The 20,827-nt window shown below is 36.6% G+C and overlaps 1 protein-coding gene across 1 annotated transcript; it reads left to right on the plus strand.

Moving 5' to 3' along the window:
• Positions 1-346: 346 nt before the first annotated feature.
• Smp_024150 (putative ubx domain-containing) lies at positions 347-17,436 on the plus strand. The gene is made up of 9 exons (XM_018789663.1): positions 347-450; positions 489-563; positions 5,196-5,378; positions 8,165-8,436; positions 11,995-12,216; positions 13,330-13,544; positions 15,069-15,181; positions 16,679-16,890; positions 17,000-17,436. Exons 1-9 carry the CDS (start codon positions 369-371, stop codon positions 17,084-17,086), a joined length of 1,461 nt encoding a protein of 486 aa, XP_018655084.1. The 5' UTR covers positions 347-368; the 3' UTR covers positions 17,087-17,436.
• Positions 17,437-20,827: the final 3,391 nt, after the last annotated feature.

Below are 20,827 nucleotides of genomic sequence, written 5' to 3' on the forward strand. Positions count from 1 at the left end.
ACTTATGACCATTTTCGTGGATACAGACTAATGAGCATCCTGGAAAAGTTAGCAACGGGATCTCCCGTCGAATTCTTTGAAGCGGTTTTTAATGTTACCGAGAGAGATAGATGTATTTTTTTCCCTTATCCACTTCTCTTCACTATTAACTTATATTTTGTCCCATTTTGTTTCCCTAATGGATAAAAACGACAATATTTCTCTTTGACCAGGAGCTATCTTAAACAACCCTCAGGCATATTCTAAGGAACTAACAATTTGTTATGTCTATCCTGCAAAGTTTAAAGCCTGATGTTTCTTCTAGATTCTTCATTGATCCCTGGACTTCGTATCCTTACTATGTGTCACAGGCGGATTATCGGAATTGAATGGAGTGGTTCAAGGGCGAAGTCTCGGATGCTATTAAATCCGTGAAAGAAGAATCCAAAGTGTTACTAGTCTTTATTAAAGGTTTGTAACAAGCATCAGAAAACTTATATTATTGTTAGGGACTGACGAGGACTCTAGCTTTGTCTCCACCCAGTTCGACGACCAGGTTGGGGAAGTTTGTTGTAATGTTGTATGTGAGTAATCAGTATTCTATACACTTTATTTTACTGGGATTCTATTCTTTCTTGGTATATTTAATCCTGCGGCAGTATATGTGATGAAGTAAATGTTATTCTACCTTTATAAACTAGCACTTCAAGTTATAACTTGAAATGCGTTACATATAACTCGCAAAGCCTCGTTATTTGATATATAAATATATCAAATAAAATGAAGTTTTGCGACACATAGATTCTTATGTACCAACACACCTACGTAATTGTTTTTAGATAGATATAATATGAGGGAGTCGTGTTGGCGCATCCTCTATCCCCAAATAGATAGTGGGTAGCTTGCTTATCTCTAGAATATTAGACTAAATTGGGGACGAATGTGTCTGGAAATCATAAATTCATGTATCCCAGTTTTCGGCTTCCTACTTACTATAAATAAAGGCATTGGTTTATAAAAGTTAACATACTTTGTACCGTGGTGTCAGAAATACTCAACTTTTTAGGTCAATGAAACGTCAAGGAATATAAGCAAATCATAAGGGTACTTCAACTGATTAACTGTTTGTGTGAATTGACCCTAAAGTCCCACGACAAACAGTTCTAAAATTTCATCAAGACAGACTAACTGTTAATCGGTATTAAAAGTTACGTAAAAATAACAAATAAGGAACCAACTATAAGATTAAAACTAGTGACAAAACGTTAACAAAGTGTTGCAATTCAATTTGGAAATTAAAGTCATCAGGGCAACTGAAGGTTGACAATAGCACACCTTGGAATTCGCAGTTCCGGTTTAAACCTTTTGACAACAATAGTTTCAGCATGACGTTATGACTGATTGCTAATAATTACTAATGACTTGAAAGTCTCAATGTCCACTATCACGTAAAGGATGGGCAAAAACACTATTGGAAGCGTATTGGTCGTCTCAATATTTGAGAAATGTGGTTAGAGATGCGAATATTAACTCCTTTCTGTTCTTCCAATGAATGTGCTTTGACATATATAGTGAAAAAGCATATTTAATATTTTGACGTAAAGTGTGTGCACTTTTGTTCCTAAATCCAATGCCGTTAATTTTAGGTCGTGAGCAACTGAAGACAAATTACGAAGCAAATGGATCCGCGTTATTCTGTTATGTTCGCTCTTACTCCAGTTAAACTTATCAATGTGAAAAGGTGTATGAGTTTTGTCAATTGTGCCTAAACCGTAAAGGTCCTAGCATTCTCAGTGTAGTGTGTAGTAATAGGGAAAGCGTTTACAGTCGGTTTATATAATGTTGAGTGTAATATATATTGAAGGAAGTTGTCTTACTGGCATCTCAGGAATATATACTCACTAAACTGTACTGCATACTCGAGCTTTGAATCATCAGATGGGTTGACAGGTTATTAAGCAGTACTGTTACATCCCATACAACCTTACCACATTATTCTTAAGCTCCGTTTTTATCCTGAGTCCTATGTTGTAGGTAAATAAATAAAGGACTGCGATTTAGTCGACATCAACGCTGCAGTAAAAGTCTGTTGTTGTTTGCAATATTTAGTAACAACCTGTTAGTGGATTGTACTCCTTTAATACGTTTGCTTGGTGACTGCATTTCTCTTGATAAAGGTGTGCATGTACACCTACAGAAAAAACAGGAAACCACAGTCTTCGTTACTTCGTCTATAGATGAATGGATTAAGTTTACTTCTGTTAACGAATTGACTTCATGGTTGTGGAAGTATTAAAAATGCTCATCTATTGTGGAATATATTCGTTCTATCATAAGGAAGCAATAAACCTGTAGTGAAGTTGAAAGTAGAAATCCTGTATGTCCTCGTAATTTTATCACCAAATTATTGAAAATTCCGTTCGGTTCCAGAGGAAGTAAATATCGAAAGCAGACTTGCCAACAATTCCTTTAACGACTTAAAGTAGTAGTGAATGATAAAAGTAAACTGATAGTCATCTATTCATAAACGATCACCATCTATCTAGGTTCATTGAAGAAACTAACTTAGATTATAGTAAGTGGGTTTATCACCAAAATGCTAGCGTTCGCCATAAGTCCGCTGCTAGAAATATTTATCTGTCTACCAAACAATGATAATTGTTCGTCATCGTCTGCTGCAACTGTGCTCGGACAGTCGTTTATTTCTAGCAAGCACTAATTTCAAACATAAGGAGACGTCGTTTAACATAGCGATCCCCTGCACCAAACCAACGATGAACTCAAATAGATCATATTGCCATCAGTCATCATTGGAGAGGCTCAATAAAAGACTGTCGCTCGTTCTGGAATACATGTTTAGACTCTGATCATGCTCTAACACGAGCACGCATTTGTTTGCGCCTCACTGAACGCTGAAAAACCATATTAAGAAAACTCATTAGAATTGAGTTCAGCGATGAGAAAGCCAAGAGTAAAACCCAGGAACAACTGAGGTCACACATAGGTAGTTCTGAAAACGAGGTTGACCCAGATGTTGCTTGAAAAGATATACGAACAGCTGTGGAAACAGCAGTGTTATCTATTATTGATCTGAGCCAAAGAGTTGCGAAAATCCAGTGGATTTCTGTGATATATATTGCACTAATAGACTATTAAAATTATCTCATCAAATTCCGAACACGATGAAGAGCAGAATCAAATTAGATATCCGAGATATCCGTCTATCAATTAAGGGATGAGTATACTGCGCGGCCGTTCGTTCTGTTTTACTTGAAGGCTGCAAAACGTGGCCATTAAGAGAAGATACTCGTAAGTCACTAGTATTCGATCACAGATGTCTTAAAAATATTGCTCGCGTCTGATGGGATCACCGGGTAAGTAATAGTGAGGTTAGACACAGTGTATTAGGGGATGATGGTAAATCACTTGATGAGGTTGTGAATCTTCATCAATTGAGATGGTGGGGTCACGTGTTACGTATGCTTAAACACCGATTACCACGGCGCTCAATGCTGACCAGTGTTGGAGGCAGTTAGGGGCGGCTAAAATAAAACTTGGTATTGGTCCTTAAAGTCACTAACGTCTAATCCGAGCCATGTATGTAGATGCATACTATTTGGTTGGGGTCCGTGCGACTTTCGTAACCGATGGTTGGATACTCTGAGCGATATGGCTCAGAATCGATGACAGTAGCATAAATGTATACACTCTTTGTCTCCCCTTAATCTGTGAGATTAAAATTGCTTCATACCTTTATTTCTACGAACTAATCCTCTCTTCTTGTATTATATCCTTAGATGCAATCTTTTTTATGTATTACTACGATTGAAGTAGCTACTTCTATGAATTCAGTTTTCATCTTGTGCTAATGAGTTGTGGCAATTGGGACCGATGCATATGTTCCTGGTCCTACGTTGTGGCTGACTGACTGACAGTGTTTATCATTTCCCTATCCCTTTTTATGAATATGAAACATTACCTCTGGAGGTTGAAATGTGTTTTTTGTTAGTATGTGACTATAGCTGTCTCAGAGGATCACTGTGTTTAGGCATAGGATCTATGTACATGTGTCAACCGAGGTGATTAAACTATGCATGGACTTATAATACTACTCCAACATGTAATTTGCTTTCAACTATCAATCAGGTTTTTCATTTCTGTGTTCCACTTATGGAAACTCAAGAATTAAGTTCAGTTTAGTACATTTCCTGGATCGGAATGGCTCACGTTTTAGTTACTGTGTTGGTTATTACGACGGTGTAAATGTTCCACTTACTAGAGACTGAAGTTTGACTTTTAATGTTTATACATCAATTCTCTGTAATAAGATTGGGATATAATTCACCAATAATTCACTCCTATATATACTCGTTATTTGTATTACCTGACAGTCGAGCAAAACAAAAGATATTTCTCACCTGTGGTTGTCTCAGTGGATTCACTTATTTACTCAGATAACCACTACCTAAATACTGATAGCAGCCAAATGCTCTCGTATGGTCGAGGGTGGGAAGAGTTAGCTCTCTCTCTCTCGAAATGCTCCCACATGGCCACGTTTATACAGCCACTGCTAGAGAAGTCTTACTGTCTCCTCGCGGCGGGGGTGTCGTTTACGAAATTGAGAGGACGAAAAGTGAATGTCCAGCGCTGTAACTGGGTTGGTGGATATAAAGGATCCACCTAGGGGAGTTGAAAAACCCTTATTCCAAACCAATGGTGCACATGGGCTCCAGGATCGTGAGAGGACAATTGACGTATAAACCAATTATTAGTCACTGGCTACCATAGGACTCCATCTCGTGATCTTGCTCCACTACCTTGTGGATTAGACCTTTAGGTCAAAGGCTCCGGGTGTCGCCCCCCAAGAAAACCACCTACTTCGGTCTGGGCACTCGGGCAGTATCACAGCCCATACACGAATCAAGTGACTTGTTTGGTGCATATGTATTTGGTGCCCCTTTTTACCAATATTTATTTGTTCAAATAAATGAATAAATAAAGATAGAAATTCGGTAATTATAGTACTAGAAACAATCCACTTACATATAGATTAAAATAACATGTTTTTTGCTTGGACACAATAGTTGTGGGTTTGATGAACTTTAATTGTTTCAACTGAAAAATTTCGTCTTTAATTATTATGCAATTTATGTCACTGTTTGTCAGTCTTGTACGTTTTCGAACCCTAATAAACAGATTTACTGATAACTTTTCAGGCCTTCAGTTAGAAGCTTCTTCCCATGCTGCTGTTCAGTTTTCAGCAGTTTATGCAGTCCTTACTGTTCCTTGTATTTACCTTATTGGTCCTACTGGGCAAGTAATAGATATAAAGTTGGGTCGTATTGAGAGTAAAAGCTTAGTTGACTGGATACAAAAATCAGGATCCGGACCAGTTAATAGTAAGTTAGTTTGTCAGAAACAATTTGTGTTTTACAAGTTAATATTGGCTTAATTTAATGTTTGTCATTCTTAAATGAGCTAAGTAGGCTGCTTTGTTTTATAAATATCCTACATGTAGTCTTGAGAACTCCATTTGATACTTAGAAAAACACAGTAGTTCCACTTAAGATGTTTTCAGCTATGTAATAGGGTAAAAAACGGATTAACCATAAAACCCTATGTAAATACATTTATCTAGACTCCCCACCCATTGCTCACCTGTTGCGATATCAGTTATCATTGGAGTAGGTTGTGAAAAAGCCAAGGATATCCAAAACAAAAATATGTTATCACTCCGTTGAAAGTTGACTGTCAATTTGAGCTACGTCAGGGTTTTCAGACTTCCAAGTTAGAGCTCACTAGATAATTGTAACCTATGGTTGTAGACCCTAGAAAATGTTGCTCTATGATTGATTGGGAGAAAGGATAAATGATTACTATGTCTGACAGTAACTGCTCATCATTCTGTCTTAAATAACTAGTATAAATTATTACTTATACTTGAACAGTAATTGCATAGGTGATGACAAGTGATTGGGAACTGTGTTAATATTGCTAGTAGTGATAATGATAGAATTATGTTAAGAAAACCAGTATTCCATACAACCAGATAGGCAGTCAGTGAGATCCGCCAAGCGTAAGAGTGACGCAAATGTTACTTGCCGTTATGTTTATGTTGTGAATATGACAGATTGACAATCTTGCTCCTAGTTAAAGCTTTCGAATCACGTACCCTGTATTCGACAAAAACAAAATATTTCACTTTACATCATTTGTTAACTATTGTCGAAAATGTCAACCACTGGTATAAAGAAACAGATTGTTTTGATGATGTGGCTGTTAGTGAAATTGTCAACTGCAAAATCACTACACACGAACAACATGTAAGTGCAAACAAAATTTTCAATCTTTTGCAAACATATTTCTAGAATACTTTTATCCAGACTTGGTTGATGCACATGTTTTGAAGCTTCTCAACACAAACTATCTTTCAATGTAAAATAAGACAATTGATTCAAAGATTCCATTATCTGATATTTTCAAATCAATTACAAGACGCTCAAATAGCATGATTTGTTGCATTTCCAAAGTTAGTAGAGCAACAGGTTTAATTTTAAACCTTGTAGAGAATGCAATGTTTTCACAAAAGGTTGGTGTGGCGCATATGTATCTGGTACCCCTTTGTACCAATATGTATGTGTTTAAATAAATAAATAAATAAAAGGTTGATCATCTGCTGTCCTGACTAAGCATGTGGGTTTATTTACCCATAGTTTTGCAGCTTTACCAAAACATGCTAATACTAACAGTGATGAATAAAATCAATAGTTTATAAAGACTGCTTGAAAATTGATTATATGCAAAACACATCGATCAAGAATACATCTGAAACTGAGTAGTAACAAAGAGTTGCCATTCAAAATTAGCTAGTTTAACCAGGTGGTCATCACAAATGTTATTTCGGCATGTAATGTTTGGACAAGTGCTTCCACAAAATCTTCAGCGGGTGCATTAGAATATGGGTAATGATGACCAGTATCTAAGTTATAATAACCAATAATCTCTAACAACTTTCTTATTTTCTCTAAGAAAGTCGATTATCTGTGACCATTATTTGAGTAGTTAATGCACTTCGAAATATTCCTTTATTTCTTTGGATCTATGGTTTATTGGTTAAGTTGTTTAACTTTCATCCACTAAGTTCTTGGATCGAACCCCCTCTTCTTATTTCGATTTGGGCAACCAGACAGCCTTATTACTCTACACACTTATAGTGTGACTCATACCCAAGTACCTGGTGAATGAGTTAACTTTCTAGTACACTTTGCTACAGATTTGCTTTGATTATATTGTAAGTGTAACTCATGACAACCGATAACTTGTAAATTTAAGTCTATATGGATATCTATGCAAATTAGTTACATCCTCAGGGATGGTTATATCTTTCTTGCTCTCGTTAATCTTTTGAACAACATCATAGGCCAGTCATTCTGTTTTAAAATCGATAATGTAAAAGGCAAGAATAAGGCCTAACAATCGGATTTTAATTCACTGACGAGCGAGGGATATAACCACGCCAATTTTCTAATGTTATTTGTACCCGGATATGTTACTGCATCTGTTAAACAAGTCCTATTGTTCTGGCTAAATGTCTTATTTTTGTTATCAGTTTATTTGGTGGTTTGAACTAATACTTCGGTCTTGTGAGTGGCCATCATGGCAATAGCGTGTCATTCTATTTCATCTATCAATTGACATTTTATTTATTCGTTTTAACAATTATAGACCTCGTCTATTTATCAAATTCTCTATAATAATATAACTATTAAGTGTGGGTGGCAAAGCTTTTGTCATAAAAACTAAAGTTTCTTTTTGAAATAGGCTCTCTTTTAATACTATCTATTAAAACCAACTGGGTTATACTCCTCTTTTTTAGAAACACGTTGAAAATGTGTTTGTAACCACATTATTTATCAGTCTACGAAAGTTTATTTACAATATTAAATTTAAATGATCACTATATTTTTAAAATTTAACTGGCAGTGATATAATGTCCTTCTGAAGATAAACTCCTTTTTCTTCTATTCAAGACAGAATACTGAAATTTTCACTAGGCATGGTGTACTATCTTTTAAGCGATTTTTCGAGCAAGAGATATACGTATTATATAGGTTCGCATATTCTTACATAACTGAATTTTAAACCTGTAATATGTTATCAATACATTTTCTCAAACTACTTTCAGATGTGAACCCAGCTACTACAAGTAATATATCCAAGAATGAGCTGCATGATGACACCGAACAGACTTTTAGATCAGATATAATAGAGCCATCAGTGTCATCTATGTCTGAGACTCAAACTAAAAATTATGAACAACCTTTGGAAGAACGAGTGGAATGTGCTTATCAATTTATTCAGACTCAAAGACAACTCAAAGAAGAGGAGACCAGAAAAAAGTCTGTTGAAGCCGAGATTAAACGCCGAGAAGTAGGAAAAGCCATGAATGAATTTAAGGTGAAAAAATTAGATTTATCGTAACACTAATCGCTTTTAATGTGCTAGCAAAGATGTTAGACACGTGGTTCTTTACTCAACCTACCGCTTCTCCTTATTTTATTATTTTTATTTAAACACAAATATTGGTACAAAAAGCACCAGATAAATATGCGCCTCACAAATCTCATTTGATTTGTGTGAGGGCTGAGATACTGCCCAGGTGCCCAAACTGAAGCAGGTGGTTTTCTTAGGGGGCCACACCCGGAGCCTTTAACCTAAAGGTCTAGTCCACAAGAAAGCGGAGCCTCGTGAGGAGATGCAGTCCCATGGTAGCCGGTGATCAATGATTGATTCGTACGCCATTTGTTCCCTCAGGATCCTGGAGCCCATGTGCACCATTGGTTTTGAATCAGGGTTTTCCAACTCCCCTAGGTGGACTTTCTGTGTCCACCAACCCGGTTAAAGCGCCGGACATTCGCTCTTCGTCCTCTCAATTTCGTAAACGACACCCCTGCCACGAGAATGCAGTGAGTAGGACTTCCCTGACAGAGGCTATATATTCGCGTGACCATGTGAGAGCATTTGGAGAGGGAGAGCGGACTCTCCCCACTCTCGGCCGTACCAGTTCTTCTCCTGAAGAACTGTCACTGTTTTTAGTGTGAGAAAAATGCACTTTTTGTTTGTTTCCTCAATGAGAATTTATATTTTAATTACTCAGACTTACGTAAAGTAAATCGTGATTGATATTTACAATCTATTTTGTTAAATCCCATTCAAAGATGGGTAAATGACGTGTCGGGTTTTCTAGACTTCCAGTATAATTAATTCATGCACGTCACTCTAGCTGCTCTTATAGGTTGATTCAACATAGCCTGTATTCAATACTTCGCTATCAACAGCTCCCTTGATGCTGTCTGTTAGTAATGAGAGTTTTCTCTAAGTGATATAGAATTCTCACTGACTACATAGTTCTAATCCTCAATATTTCAGTTCATAACATTCTTTTTCATCCTTAACCGTGCACACATACACAAATTTGCATACATTTATTTATTTATTTGAACACATACATATTGGTACAAAAGGGCACCAGATACATATGCGCCACACAAAATAATGAAAGTAGGAAGAGAAAGGATGAAGAGATAAGGGGGATTGAAATGTACAACCGGAAGACTCTTTTAGTTAAGAAAGTTGGAACCACTCTTTATGAAGAAAGTAAAAGAAGGTTACAGCAGGATCGCCACTGGCTTCTATTCTGAGCCATATCTGATAACGTCTCTAGCCACTGTGTTGCACCATCTCTCGGACCCCAACCAGGGAGTCGTGAAGGACCAACAGAAGCTAGCCCTTTGCAGCTTTTTTTCATATCACGACACCATGTCATACACTGACCTCCTCTCCGCTTTTTCCAACCAGTCCCAGAGTCGGCAAATAATGCACGACGTGGAAGCCTCTGGGACGACATTCGTAAGACATGTCCAAGCCACCGAAGTCGGTGTTTCAAGATGGTGACACCAATTGAATTATCGTCCCTGCGCCCGAACACACGATGCCGAACCTCTGCATTACTAACATGGTGTTGCCACTGGATGTCAGCAATCCTTCGGAGACAACGATGATCGAACACAGAGAGACGTCTAACATCCTCAACTCGGAGAGGCCAGGTTTCACAAGCATAGAGCAAAACTGCTCTCACCGACGCGTTGTAGATCCGACCTTTTACAGCCAGACTAACATCACGAAGGCGCCAAAGATGGCCCAGATTGGCATAAGCCGCTCTGGCTTTCATTATACGTGCATCAATCTCATCACTCACGCCACCACCAGCACTTATGTAGCTACCTAGATACACGAACTTCTCAACTACTTCAATCTACTCACCATCCAGGGTGAGTACAGGATTAGAATCCTGCCAGTCTTGTAGGAGTACTTTGCACTTGGAGGGTGCAAAGCACATGCCGTACCTGCGGACACTGATTGCCAACTGATTAAGTGCAGATTGCATGCCTTGGGCATTATCGCACAGTAAGACAATATCATCCGCATACTCAAGGTCGAGAAGTCGTTCTCCAGGCAGCAGATCCACACCGTCATTACTCACATCCATCAGAGCTGTTTCTAGGATGTCGTCGATGGCAAAGTTGAAGAGGAATGGTGAGATTGGGCAACCCTGCCTAACCCCACTGCTTGAATGGAACAAGGGAGAAAGGTGGTTGTATGCCCTCACTCTACCTGAGGTGTTCGTGTACAGGGCCTTTAAGATGTTAATGAACTTCTCAGGCACACCCTTCAATAGACAATCCCAGAGAACAGTCCTGTCCAACGAATCGAAGGCAGCCCTGATATCAAGAAACACTACGATTGTTGGCCTGCGATAAGTATGACGGTGTTCTAACATTTGGCGGAGGGTGAAGATGTGATCAATGCATCCTCGACCAGAAGGAAAACCAGCCTGCTCCTCGCGAGTCAATCGTTCTCGGGTTTTAAACAACCTACGAAGAATGACAGAAGCCAATAGTTTGGACGCAATCAGAAGTAGACATATCCCCCGATAGTTGTTACAGGAACAACGTGAACCCTTTTTAAAGATAGGGACGACTATTGACTCATTCCATGATGTTGGAACACTTTCTTGCTCCCAAACCTTTGTAAACAACATAGTCAATTCCTTAGTCAGAAAGTCATCACCATCTTTAAAAAGAGCTGGCGGTAAGTCATCTGGGCCCGATGATTTGTAGCGCTTCAGGAGTTGGAGTTCCTTGCGGACTTCCGCCTCGTTTGTTGGATCAGTCGTCACCGGCCATGTGGGGCAGGACAAACTGGTTGATGTTGCCGGAGCAGCAGGCCAGTTGAACTGAACGGTTTTTGAGTAATCTGCGAAGTATGATGGAAACCAATAGTTTGAACGCGGTCGAAAGTAGACGTATCACCTGATAGTTGTTACATATATGACTGTCGCTAATTGCAGAATGTTGGGATACTTTTTAATTACAAGCATTTCAATCAGTTCCCTGACCAGAAGTTCGCCAGCATACTTAAGTGGAGCAGAAAGTAATTTGTCTGGGTCTGATGATTTATGGCGCCTCAGAAGTAAAAGTTTTTCATGGACTTCCGCCCCGTTTGGTGGGTCAGTCGTCACCGGCCACAGGAAACAAGACCGTGTAGTCGATGTTGCTGCAGCAACAGACCAGCTAAACTATTTCTGGAAACCTCCCCCCCCATAATTAAAGACGTCGCTGCGTATTATTGATCGACGTCCAATCAGATTCAGGGATTGTTTCACTCATCATGGGGTGTGTGCTAGATATAGGTAGTATGCATCATCAATCGAAAGTGAAATGCCTGAAGCCAGAAGGTTAAAAAGATCAGAGAAAAGAGAACCAGAGCAACGAATGATTGGTGTGAAAAGGAAAGAACCATGAAGTCTAATACGATTGATTAACATTTCGCGAATGAAGTATCTATTGTATGGTTCTCAGATTTTACTAAGATGTTCTGTTTTTGTATTCAAATACATTCGATTGTTCCCACCCTGTGTTCTCATTCACTACAACGTTTTTGTTCTTGGTTTAGGAACGTCAAAGGCAAAAGGAAATTGAAGATGCTCTAGCTGAACGTCGTAAAGAAGAGGCAGAATCACGCATACAACTGGAAAAGTTGCGTCAACAGATCGAAGAGGATCGTAAAGTAAGGGAAGAAAAATGGTCACGACTGTATGGTTCACAACTTAAAACATCTGGTACTCCAGTTCATCCTCCACAAGAGTCTCTTCAGAGTTCGTCTTCCTCAGATGAGGTATAAATCGTGTTTGTTTAGTTATGTACATTTTTTGAGTTATGTATCTCAACTTAATTGGAAGTTTAAAAGTTTTCGTATATATACATAATTATATGTAAAATTGTTCTTTAGATGCTATATGATTTATGAGTATAGATATATAACGAAGGTTTATGCAGATAAAACTATGAAATATTATTTTTTAAAATCTAGAATCAATTCACAGTTACTACTATAACTCCTGCATTTTCTTTGTATTATTCACTGTAACTGGATAGTTACGCTTGTTGAATTTCAACTCTTGAGTTATATACTCGGACCTTATCTCAATTAATCATGTTTACACAGTCTATTTGTATCACCAACCATTATGCGAATAGCGCAACTCTAATATGAATACTATAAACTACACTGGGTTACGCAAAGTACCTGACTTATGTGATATTATTTAAATATATAGCAGAGTATTTTAGCTTGCCAGTTATCCAGTAAATAAAAGTCTTTTCGATCATAGGTCTCTATTCGTTTTTACTCTTCTGAACATCACTTCATTAAATTTTATCGTATTAAATCAGTGACCTGTGTTTTGTAGGAATCTCTAACTTCGTTAGACTTTCGGCATTCTGTTTTGGTGACATAACAAAATGCTATTTCTCTACCCAATTTTCTGTCCCTTGTATTACTTATACTGTAACATTTTGAACTTTCGCAGATTCGTACCAGGTCTTACGTTGTTTTTATGACTGGTTAACTTAATAATGAAGCAGTAAGTTTTTCAAACCTTAGATAAATTTGTAAAAGTTCTATGGCTAACTTACAGTCTAAATCCCGAAGTTGATTCGTCGAGGGTAATGAGACTTCTTGGTTTCTCGCAAAAACGAAATTTCCACGGAATGATAATCTTTTCCTAGGTTTCTGTTCCGCAATCAAATATTGCATGTTAATATGCTGAGTAAAAACAGCGATAATTTAGCCTAGGTTTTGTTTGCAGTTAGATACATATTTTCTAATGTATTACTGTTAAACTACCTAACTGCTTAGATCACTCTGAAAAGAATGTTATACCGTAACACATAAGCTAACTTTGATGACCATTTTATATTCAATGTTTTGTCCCACTTTCTACTGTAGGTTCGGTTACAGTTAAAATCACTAGAAGGTGGTCGTATAATTCATCGATTTCCCGCTACGGCGACTATTTATGATGTACGGAATTGGTTTCAAGAATTGGTGTCCTGTGATTTCCAAATGGAGGATAGCTCTCAAGTTTTAAGTGAAGCTGATCGTAATAATTTTAAAAATTTATTCTTGCAAGGATTCCGGTTTTTGCAGTTATATCCTAAAAGGTAACCCCCAGCCTGTCGTACTACTGTCAGTTTGATTGCTTTGCATAACCCCTATCTACACATTAGTACATCTTTTCTAGATGTTTATTACCTCTGAATTGTGTTCCTCTTTAACAATCCATTTAGAATCGGGTCGACTGAATTGAAAATATGAAATCTTAGACCACATACGCAAAAATTTTAAAAGGAGAAAATAAATAGGCGCTTTCGTACAAATCTTATCGGAAATTTACAAAAGTGCTTTCGATTATTGCTTATGTGAGGGAGGACTAGCAATATAACCTAATTAATTCTCTCAACATCTACCTCACGAAAATGCGTGACCCTAACTAGCTAAGAGTGAACACTCCCAAAATGTTTTACTTAAGCTTTGTCGCTATCATAATGTATTTAACGAAGACTTGATGCGGATAACCATTTGATTGTTTGACGCAAAATCACAGTGGCTTAGTAAGATATGAAAGCCAAACATTAAATACATCATTTGCACATCTTTCGCTTGTCCTCTGCACCCCATTATTCCTCTGATTCTGTCGTTATTTCGATTGCTCTCAAATTTGATTTCCATTCTCTCCATTTTAATCTGCTGCCAGGCATTTAACTTCCGATTGCTGCTGCATACTACTCATATCCGTCAACATAAGTAGCATACACAATAATATTTTCTGACCGCTTTTTTTGAAATATTGTTTTATTTCAAAACTAGAATTGGTAGAACCACATTAATACTACTGAAATTTAGAAACTTTGAGATTTTTGTGTCACATGTTGGCGAACATAGATGATCGTCAAAATCAAGAATGTCGTTAACTAGATAATGAATGAAGACAATGTATTTTGATAGTTCTGCTCAACATAAGTATTTTTAAAAAATATAATAGGTTTTCGTCATCTTGAAATAAACTATTTTCACAGTAAAAGTTCATTCGGTTCAGAAAAGATCAATGTATGTTCGAATTGTTTTTATCGTATCGTAAAAACTTTTATCGATGACTTTTCACAACATTTACGTATAGGCTCCTTGAAAAGTCGACGAATTGTCAGAAAGCAACGAAATTCTTAAGCAATTCACCCTCGTCATTTAATGGGTCAAAAGTGATATGATTTCTCTCTAACTTCTAGCAGAAGAAAAGGGACGAATTCTAGTTTATTTATGCTTCGACTAGGATCTGGGTCGAATGGAGTAAACATTCTCTGTTGCTATATCTTTACTGTATAGTAACAGAAAAATTATTATCAGTCCTTAATCGGCTCATAAAGGTGTCCTCTTCCGAGCTTTTCATAAAATGCTAGTTGGCAGTACTTTTGAACTTATGCATAAAAAACTAATAGTATCTCTTGACCTGTTCTACGGTATTATAACATGGTTACACCCAAATATAATCTTAAAAATATTGGAACTAATTTCAAAGTATATCCCTAAATATTATGTTAGGTATATCTTACTACTGTATACTCTTAAAAATATCGATCCTATGCTTTTACTTTAATAATGTTGCGATTTTTTTGATACTTTCCATCTAGGATCTTCGGACCAGAAGACGAATCTCAGTCATTAAGAGAACTTGGTTATTATCCATCAGCTGCATTGTTTCTTGTATTAAACAAATCTAATCAAGCTATCACGCGTTCAAACGGTTAGTTTATTGTTCCTATTTCACAATTTCTAAAAATTTTCAGATTTTATTTTATTCATTTAGTATTTCTTTTTATATCATGATATTCAATCTACAATGGATGAGTTCATTACTGATAGTGTTCAATTTGTCCAATTGATTTCATAAATTACATTAAATTCATTGGAGTTAACTTTTATCCAGAAGGTATAGTTTGGTTTTCGGATAAGAATAATTGTCACGGCGAATTTCTATTTCCCTATTAGATAACTATCTAATTTTTGGAAATTAAACACATTTGGATAATATAAAAACGATAAACTTATAATTAGTATGGGGATTTGTGGAGATTGTAACATTTTAATAGTTGAATTCACGAGTCGATCTAAGCTATACCACCATTAAAACCTGGAAGCACTGAACGGCCATTTCCTCATGGCATGGGACTTCTCAGCAGTGCGCATCCATGATCCCACACGTGGAACTCAACTGTAAAAATACTACGATCTCCACAAATCCCTATATTGATAACAATCATGTACTCACTAGTGACTAGCTTCAAGATGGATTTTCTGCAGTTCTCGTAAGAAACCATGATCAGTCGGGTCTAGTCCGTGTCGGGTGTGAGACAATTATCCACTTCCGACAATGGATGAAAAGTTGCGCAAGACCATGAATTGATTGAAGTCAGACATTGACACCGTCGGATGCCGATTCAGTCTTCTAGAGATCAGACGTTCACACGCGAGACCGATGATCCTGGGTTCGAGTCCCGCGTGCGATTCGTGGATGCTCACTGCTGATGAGTTTCATACTAGGACAAAACGACTGTCCAGTACTTCCAGGTTTTCAATGGTGATGGACTTGTGAGTTCAACTTTTAAAATAACATTTTTATTTCTAATGAATTGAGTTTAATTAACAAAATGTGATGAGTGATTTTAATGATTTTGGCTATTTTCAACTGAATTATGTAGTTACGAAGCTTTTATTATCATTCTGAGCAGCATCACTAGGCCGGGTTTCAAGTAAGAGTAACAAATATCCAGTTGTCGTTAGCAGTAGATAGATTTAGTTCATTGCCAATAAATGAAAAGCCTAAAATTTCATTGCTTTATCTAGTTTACGGAGATTGGGAATGTGAAATTGTATCTAAATACTTCTTGACAGTTTAAGAGCCAGGTTCCAGCATACTTCGGTCAGTCAGTCAGCTACAACGTAAGACCAGACACATATACGCATCGGTCCAAGTTGCCATACTTTGTTAGCACAACAAGATGAACGAGTCTTTTCGGATTTTTGTATAGAGTCATTTCTTTCCTAAATCTTTAAGTGATGAATAATATTTGACAGATTTCATGGTGAATCGTAGACATTATGTTTATTTCAGCAAAAAAATTCATGTGTGTCTTATTATAACATAATTTATTTTGAGTTTTTATGGTCAGAAGATATAGAACTTGTCAAGGATCCTTTAATGGATATGTATTCTATATAGTAATTTCTCTTTTTCATATAGATGGAATCGTGTCCCAGTTTTACAATATTATCAGTTCAGGCTTCAGCACTACTTATGGTTTGATTGGTTGGGCAGTAGGTGGATTATGTTCATTGGGACAGAGTCTTGTATCCACTCTGACAGGTTCTCGCACTCAGCAATCTAATAGTAATCTTCCTGGAAATACAGCATATCCAAATGGTTCGAAAAAAAATCGTTCTGTAAGACGTCAAGTAAGTTAAAGATCATTCTGAAGGTGAAATTTATATGTTACAATTCTAACTACCTGTAGTGTTTATAATATCGTCGTTGATTATGCTATTCTTCATCCCTTTTTTATAGGGTAATGTCGCTCGTCTTTCGCACATGCCTGATAGTTCGGATGATGAACAAGCCCGATGGAATGGAAATTCCACAGAACAACTGTGATACTACTTTTAAGCTGCTATTAAATGTCTTGTCTTTCCTTACTTTGAGTTGTATATTCACTTAACTCTCCCCTATTGTAACTACAAAAAGCATAGAATAAATAATATTGTTCTAGATAAACGAAATATGATAGACAGTTTTAAACTAACTCATTCACAAATGTTTTCTATCTTATAACATACTCTTATATATTTGACATGGTTTCGTGAAAAACTGAAAGTGCTATATTGTGTTATCTAATCTATAAATTTCAGTAATGGATTTTTATTAAGGCACACAGAAAATATATATGATCTTGTTTAGTTTTGTTGGTTAAAAGTGTCTTTATTTATTGAACATTTCTGTATTTCAAAAATTATTTATTTATTTATTTGTTTAAACACATACATATTGGTACAAAAGGGCACCAGATACATATGCGCCACACAAAATAATGAGAATGGGAGGAGAAAGGGGGAATACGTATATATAAAAGAAAAAAAAGGACGAAAAAAGAAAGAAGAGTAATGATAGGGGGAACTGAAATGTACAACCAGAAGAACTCTCTCAGTTAAGAAAGTTATAACCACTCTTTATGAAGAAAGTAAAAGAAGGTTACAGCAGGCTTGCCACTGGCTTCTATTCTGAGCCATATCTGATAACGTCTCTAGCCACTATGTTGCACCATCTCTCGGACCCCAACCAGGGAGTCGTGAAGGACCAACAGAAGCTAGCCCTTTGTAGCTTTCTTTCTTCCATTTGACAAATAAATGAAATGACGAATTCTACTGACAATACTATTCATTTCAAAAATAGTCTCATGAATGCACCTAATAACAGTAAAAACTTGTTGGATACGTGTACTTCATATTAGGCATATAATTATTTTTGCTAGATATAACCACGATATTGAACGACAGTTAAAATTTTTACTTTCATTTGTATCTTCAATCTAGCCTTGTTACTGGTCTGAATGTTCTCGAAAAACCTCGAGCCAGTGCCAGTTTTCCGGATACTTCAAAGTTTTAACTTCATTCACGTTTATTATGCCACGTACTGTAGTTGTGGGAGTAGATCTAACAGATGATTTTTTCGATGTGGATAAGCTTAGTTTAATACTACTCTTTCATAGCTTATCATATCTTTCTTCTACCATTGAAGAGACTAGGAATCACCTAAAACCGGCAAATGGAACGAAAGTCAGCAACACAACGACAGGACAAGCTAAGCTATTCCACTGCGCCCAAGCCCTGCTAACTAGAGGAAGAAGACCAGATTCAGCCGAAGGAAATGGTATATTCCACAAGCAGTTGGAAGCACGAACTAACAAACACAGAAATCATGCGTATATATACAATAGAAAAAATGTTCTTGGAAAACGTCAAAAAGTAGCGTACTTAAAGGGAAAACGAGCCAATGCCATTTAAGATCCTTCCAAATAGGAAATACAAATTAAAAGCGGGCGCTTTTGGCGCGGAAATGGTAATTTCAAATTCCCAAAATAGAATGACAAAAACGCCACGTTTGCCAAGTGATTTCTAGGGATTTAGTATCCCCAACACTTTCAATATTGGCTGAGCCTCACTGATCGGTTAACTATTTTATGTTCGAATGTTTGATTTCGTAAAAATTCAACGATACTGCGTAAACTATTCATTGGAATCAATGGATTATGAGTAGTTCAGTAAATGTATTGAAAAAAATACCACCTCAACTTGTTTATCGTGATAAGTGACGTCATAGCGTAGATAGTAAGTCTGAAATGAGTTTAGGAGATTATGAGTAAATAATACATTTTATAAGAAGTAGAAAAATGACTCAACTCGACGTTATTTACAGTTCTGGATGGGTTAATGTGATAACGGGATGAAAAGTCAAAATTAGACTGGTTTACTCATTATGATTTTTATTGGACATTAATTCCGTGTAATTCAATTTGATTGGTACTCAGTATAGTATTTGTTTCGTTTTCTCCTGTGACATTTTATTCTGTAGAACATACGACATTCTTGTATGAATTATTTTTCATATATGTGACTTATTCTGACTATTAATAAAAATTAGGTGTACAAACCAATATATAAATGAGTATATTTCCGACTAGACTGATCGACATTGCTTGTGCTTCTGGCTGCTTGCGGAATATATTTTCCCCACTTTAAACTTGGGCATTCTCACTATAGTTAGCGGGGCTGGGATGCGTCAGAAGAACTAGCTTATTGGTCTTTGGTCATATAGTTTTTGTTCGTTCTCAGATTAGGGAACTCGTGATCGCTTCAAACATAACAGTTAATCATTTGATTATGTTTCGTCATATTCACATCGAAACGTATAATACTTAAATTATATGCCTGAAATATTAGACTACCCTCAGAATAACATCATGTCTTTAAAAAAAAATGGTTATGTCGCTATAAAGATGAGAAATATTTTGTTCGAAGTGTTAACCGTTGGCAATAACTCTTGAAAGCGTGGTGATAATGGAAATCTATGTTTTTATACATTATCTTGATTTAATTCACCATGTAAAAGGTTTCAATATCTACGGGAAAGGTTTGGATTCCCTAAAATGGAGCTACGTTGTCATTACTGGTTTTCTTCACTCTTGTGCATTATTATTATAAGCTGAATGTAAGCCTACTTTTGATTTACGTCGTTCAACATACTTTTTGTAAATCTGTGCCTACAGCACGTTATTCTGTACACTGTATTAGAATAAACAGCTTTTCAGTTAGTCGCAATGAATTTTCGGGAATCAAATGGACGAAACGTGCGTCCTGGATTCCATTGCTAGTCGCTATCCATCTTTGCTCAAAAGAACTTTGTTCATTTTTCGTTATAATTGATAACTTACTAAGAAACATTGAGTTGATAAGCTTTGGTTTTGAGTTAACAGTGTTCATCACAATTGGAACAATAGTTTAACTGTTTCAGGATTTGTTAATTACAAGTTCATTTTTAATTGGATCTACATATTAGACGTAAAATAGATGGTAATTCACACTGACAGTTAAGGTATTTCATTCTGACTTACTGTTTTTTAAGTAAGAATCGATGACAGCGGCTTGTGGTGATATGAAGAAATATTTCAATGATCTTATGTACTTCATATGATTTTTACAACGTTGAACATTGCTATTGACTTTTATTTACGAGTAGTAGTTAAATACTGTTTAGATTATTTCAGAATTCTAGTGTCGTACTGTTAATTTCTCCAGGAAATTAACTTGATCTTACACAATCTTTAGATTGTAAGCAATAATCTCTGGAGTTTGATAATTATCTAACCAGTATGTAATGGCGATGGAGTAGCCTTCAAGCATTTGGCTTTACTTTTTGAGATAAAATATTAAACTAGATGTTTGCGTTTTTATAATTCTTCACTAAATATAATATTTTGTTGTTGTCTAATTGATAAAATTTGAGTATCGAGATCGGTTTAGTCACTGACGGATATCAACTAGACAACTGCTAGGTGATTTTTCTGCTGTAATGCAAGTTGGAAGTTGAATTCCGACCCGGTTATCTAAATGATTATTGGGGTCTCACTTGAAGGCCTGGATGCTTTGTGTTCGATCTCTGTTGGGGTCATCAGTGCTAGCTACTAAGGAGTCTCATATTAAAAAGGAATAACTGTCTTTTGCCCCTTGGTTTGTAGCTAGGTGTATTGAGAGTGATGAAAGCTAATTTCTTCCTTTGAACTAACCTCCACGACTAATCAACTGGACCGAAATAAGTCAACATTGATGATAATTACATAAA

This window comes from Schistosoma mansoni, chromosome W (assembly GCF_000237925.1).
Source record: "Schistosoma mansoni strain Puerto Rico chromosome W, complete genome".
Classification (NCBI taxonomy): domain Eukaryota; kingdom Metazoa; phylum Platyhelminthes; class Trematoda; order Strigeidida; family Schistosomatidae; genus Schistosoma; species Schistosoma mansoni.

What these genes read in the sequence shown, in the direction of transcription:
- Smp_024150 (XM_018789663.1), top strand. Translation starts at nt 369, where the DNA reads ATGGAGTGGTTCAAGGGCGAAGTCTCGGATGCTATTAAATCCGTGAAA. An exon ending in GTTACTAGTCTTTATTAAAG is followed by an intron (nt 451 to 488) that starts GTTTGTAACAAG and finishes TATTATTGTTAG; the next exon opens with GGACTGACGAGGACTCTAGC. An exon ending in AGGATCCGGACCAGTTAATA is followed by an intron (nt 5,379 to 8,164) that starts GTAAGTTAGTTT and finishes AACTACTTTCAG; the next exon opens with ATGTGAACCCAGCTACTACA.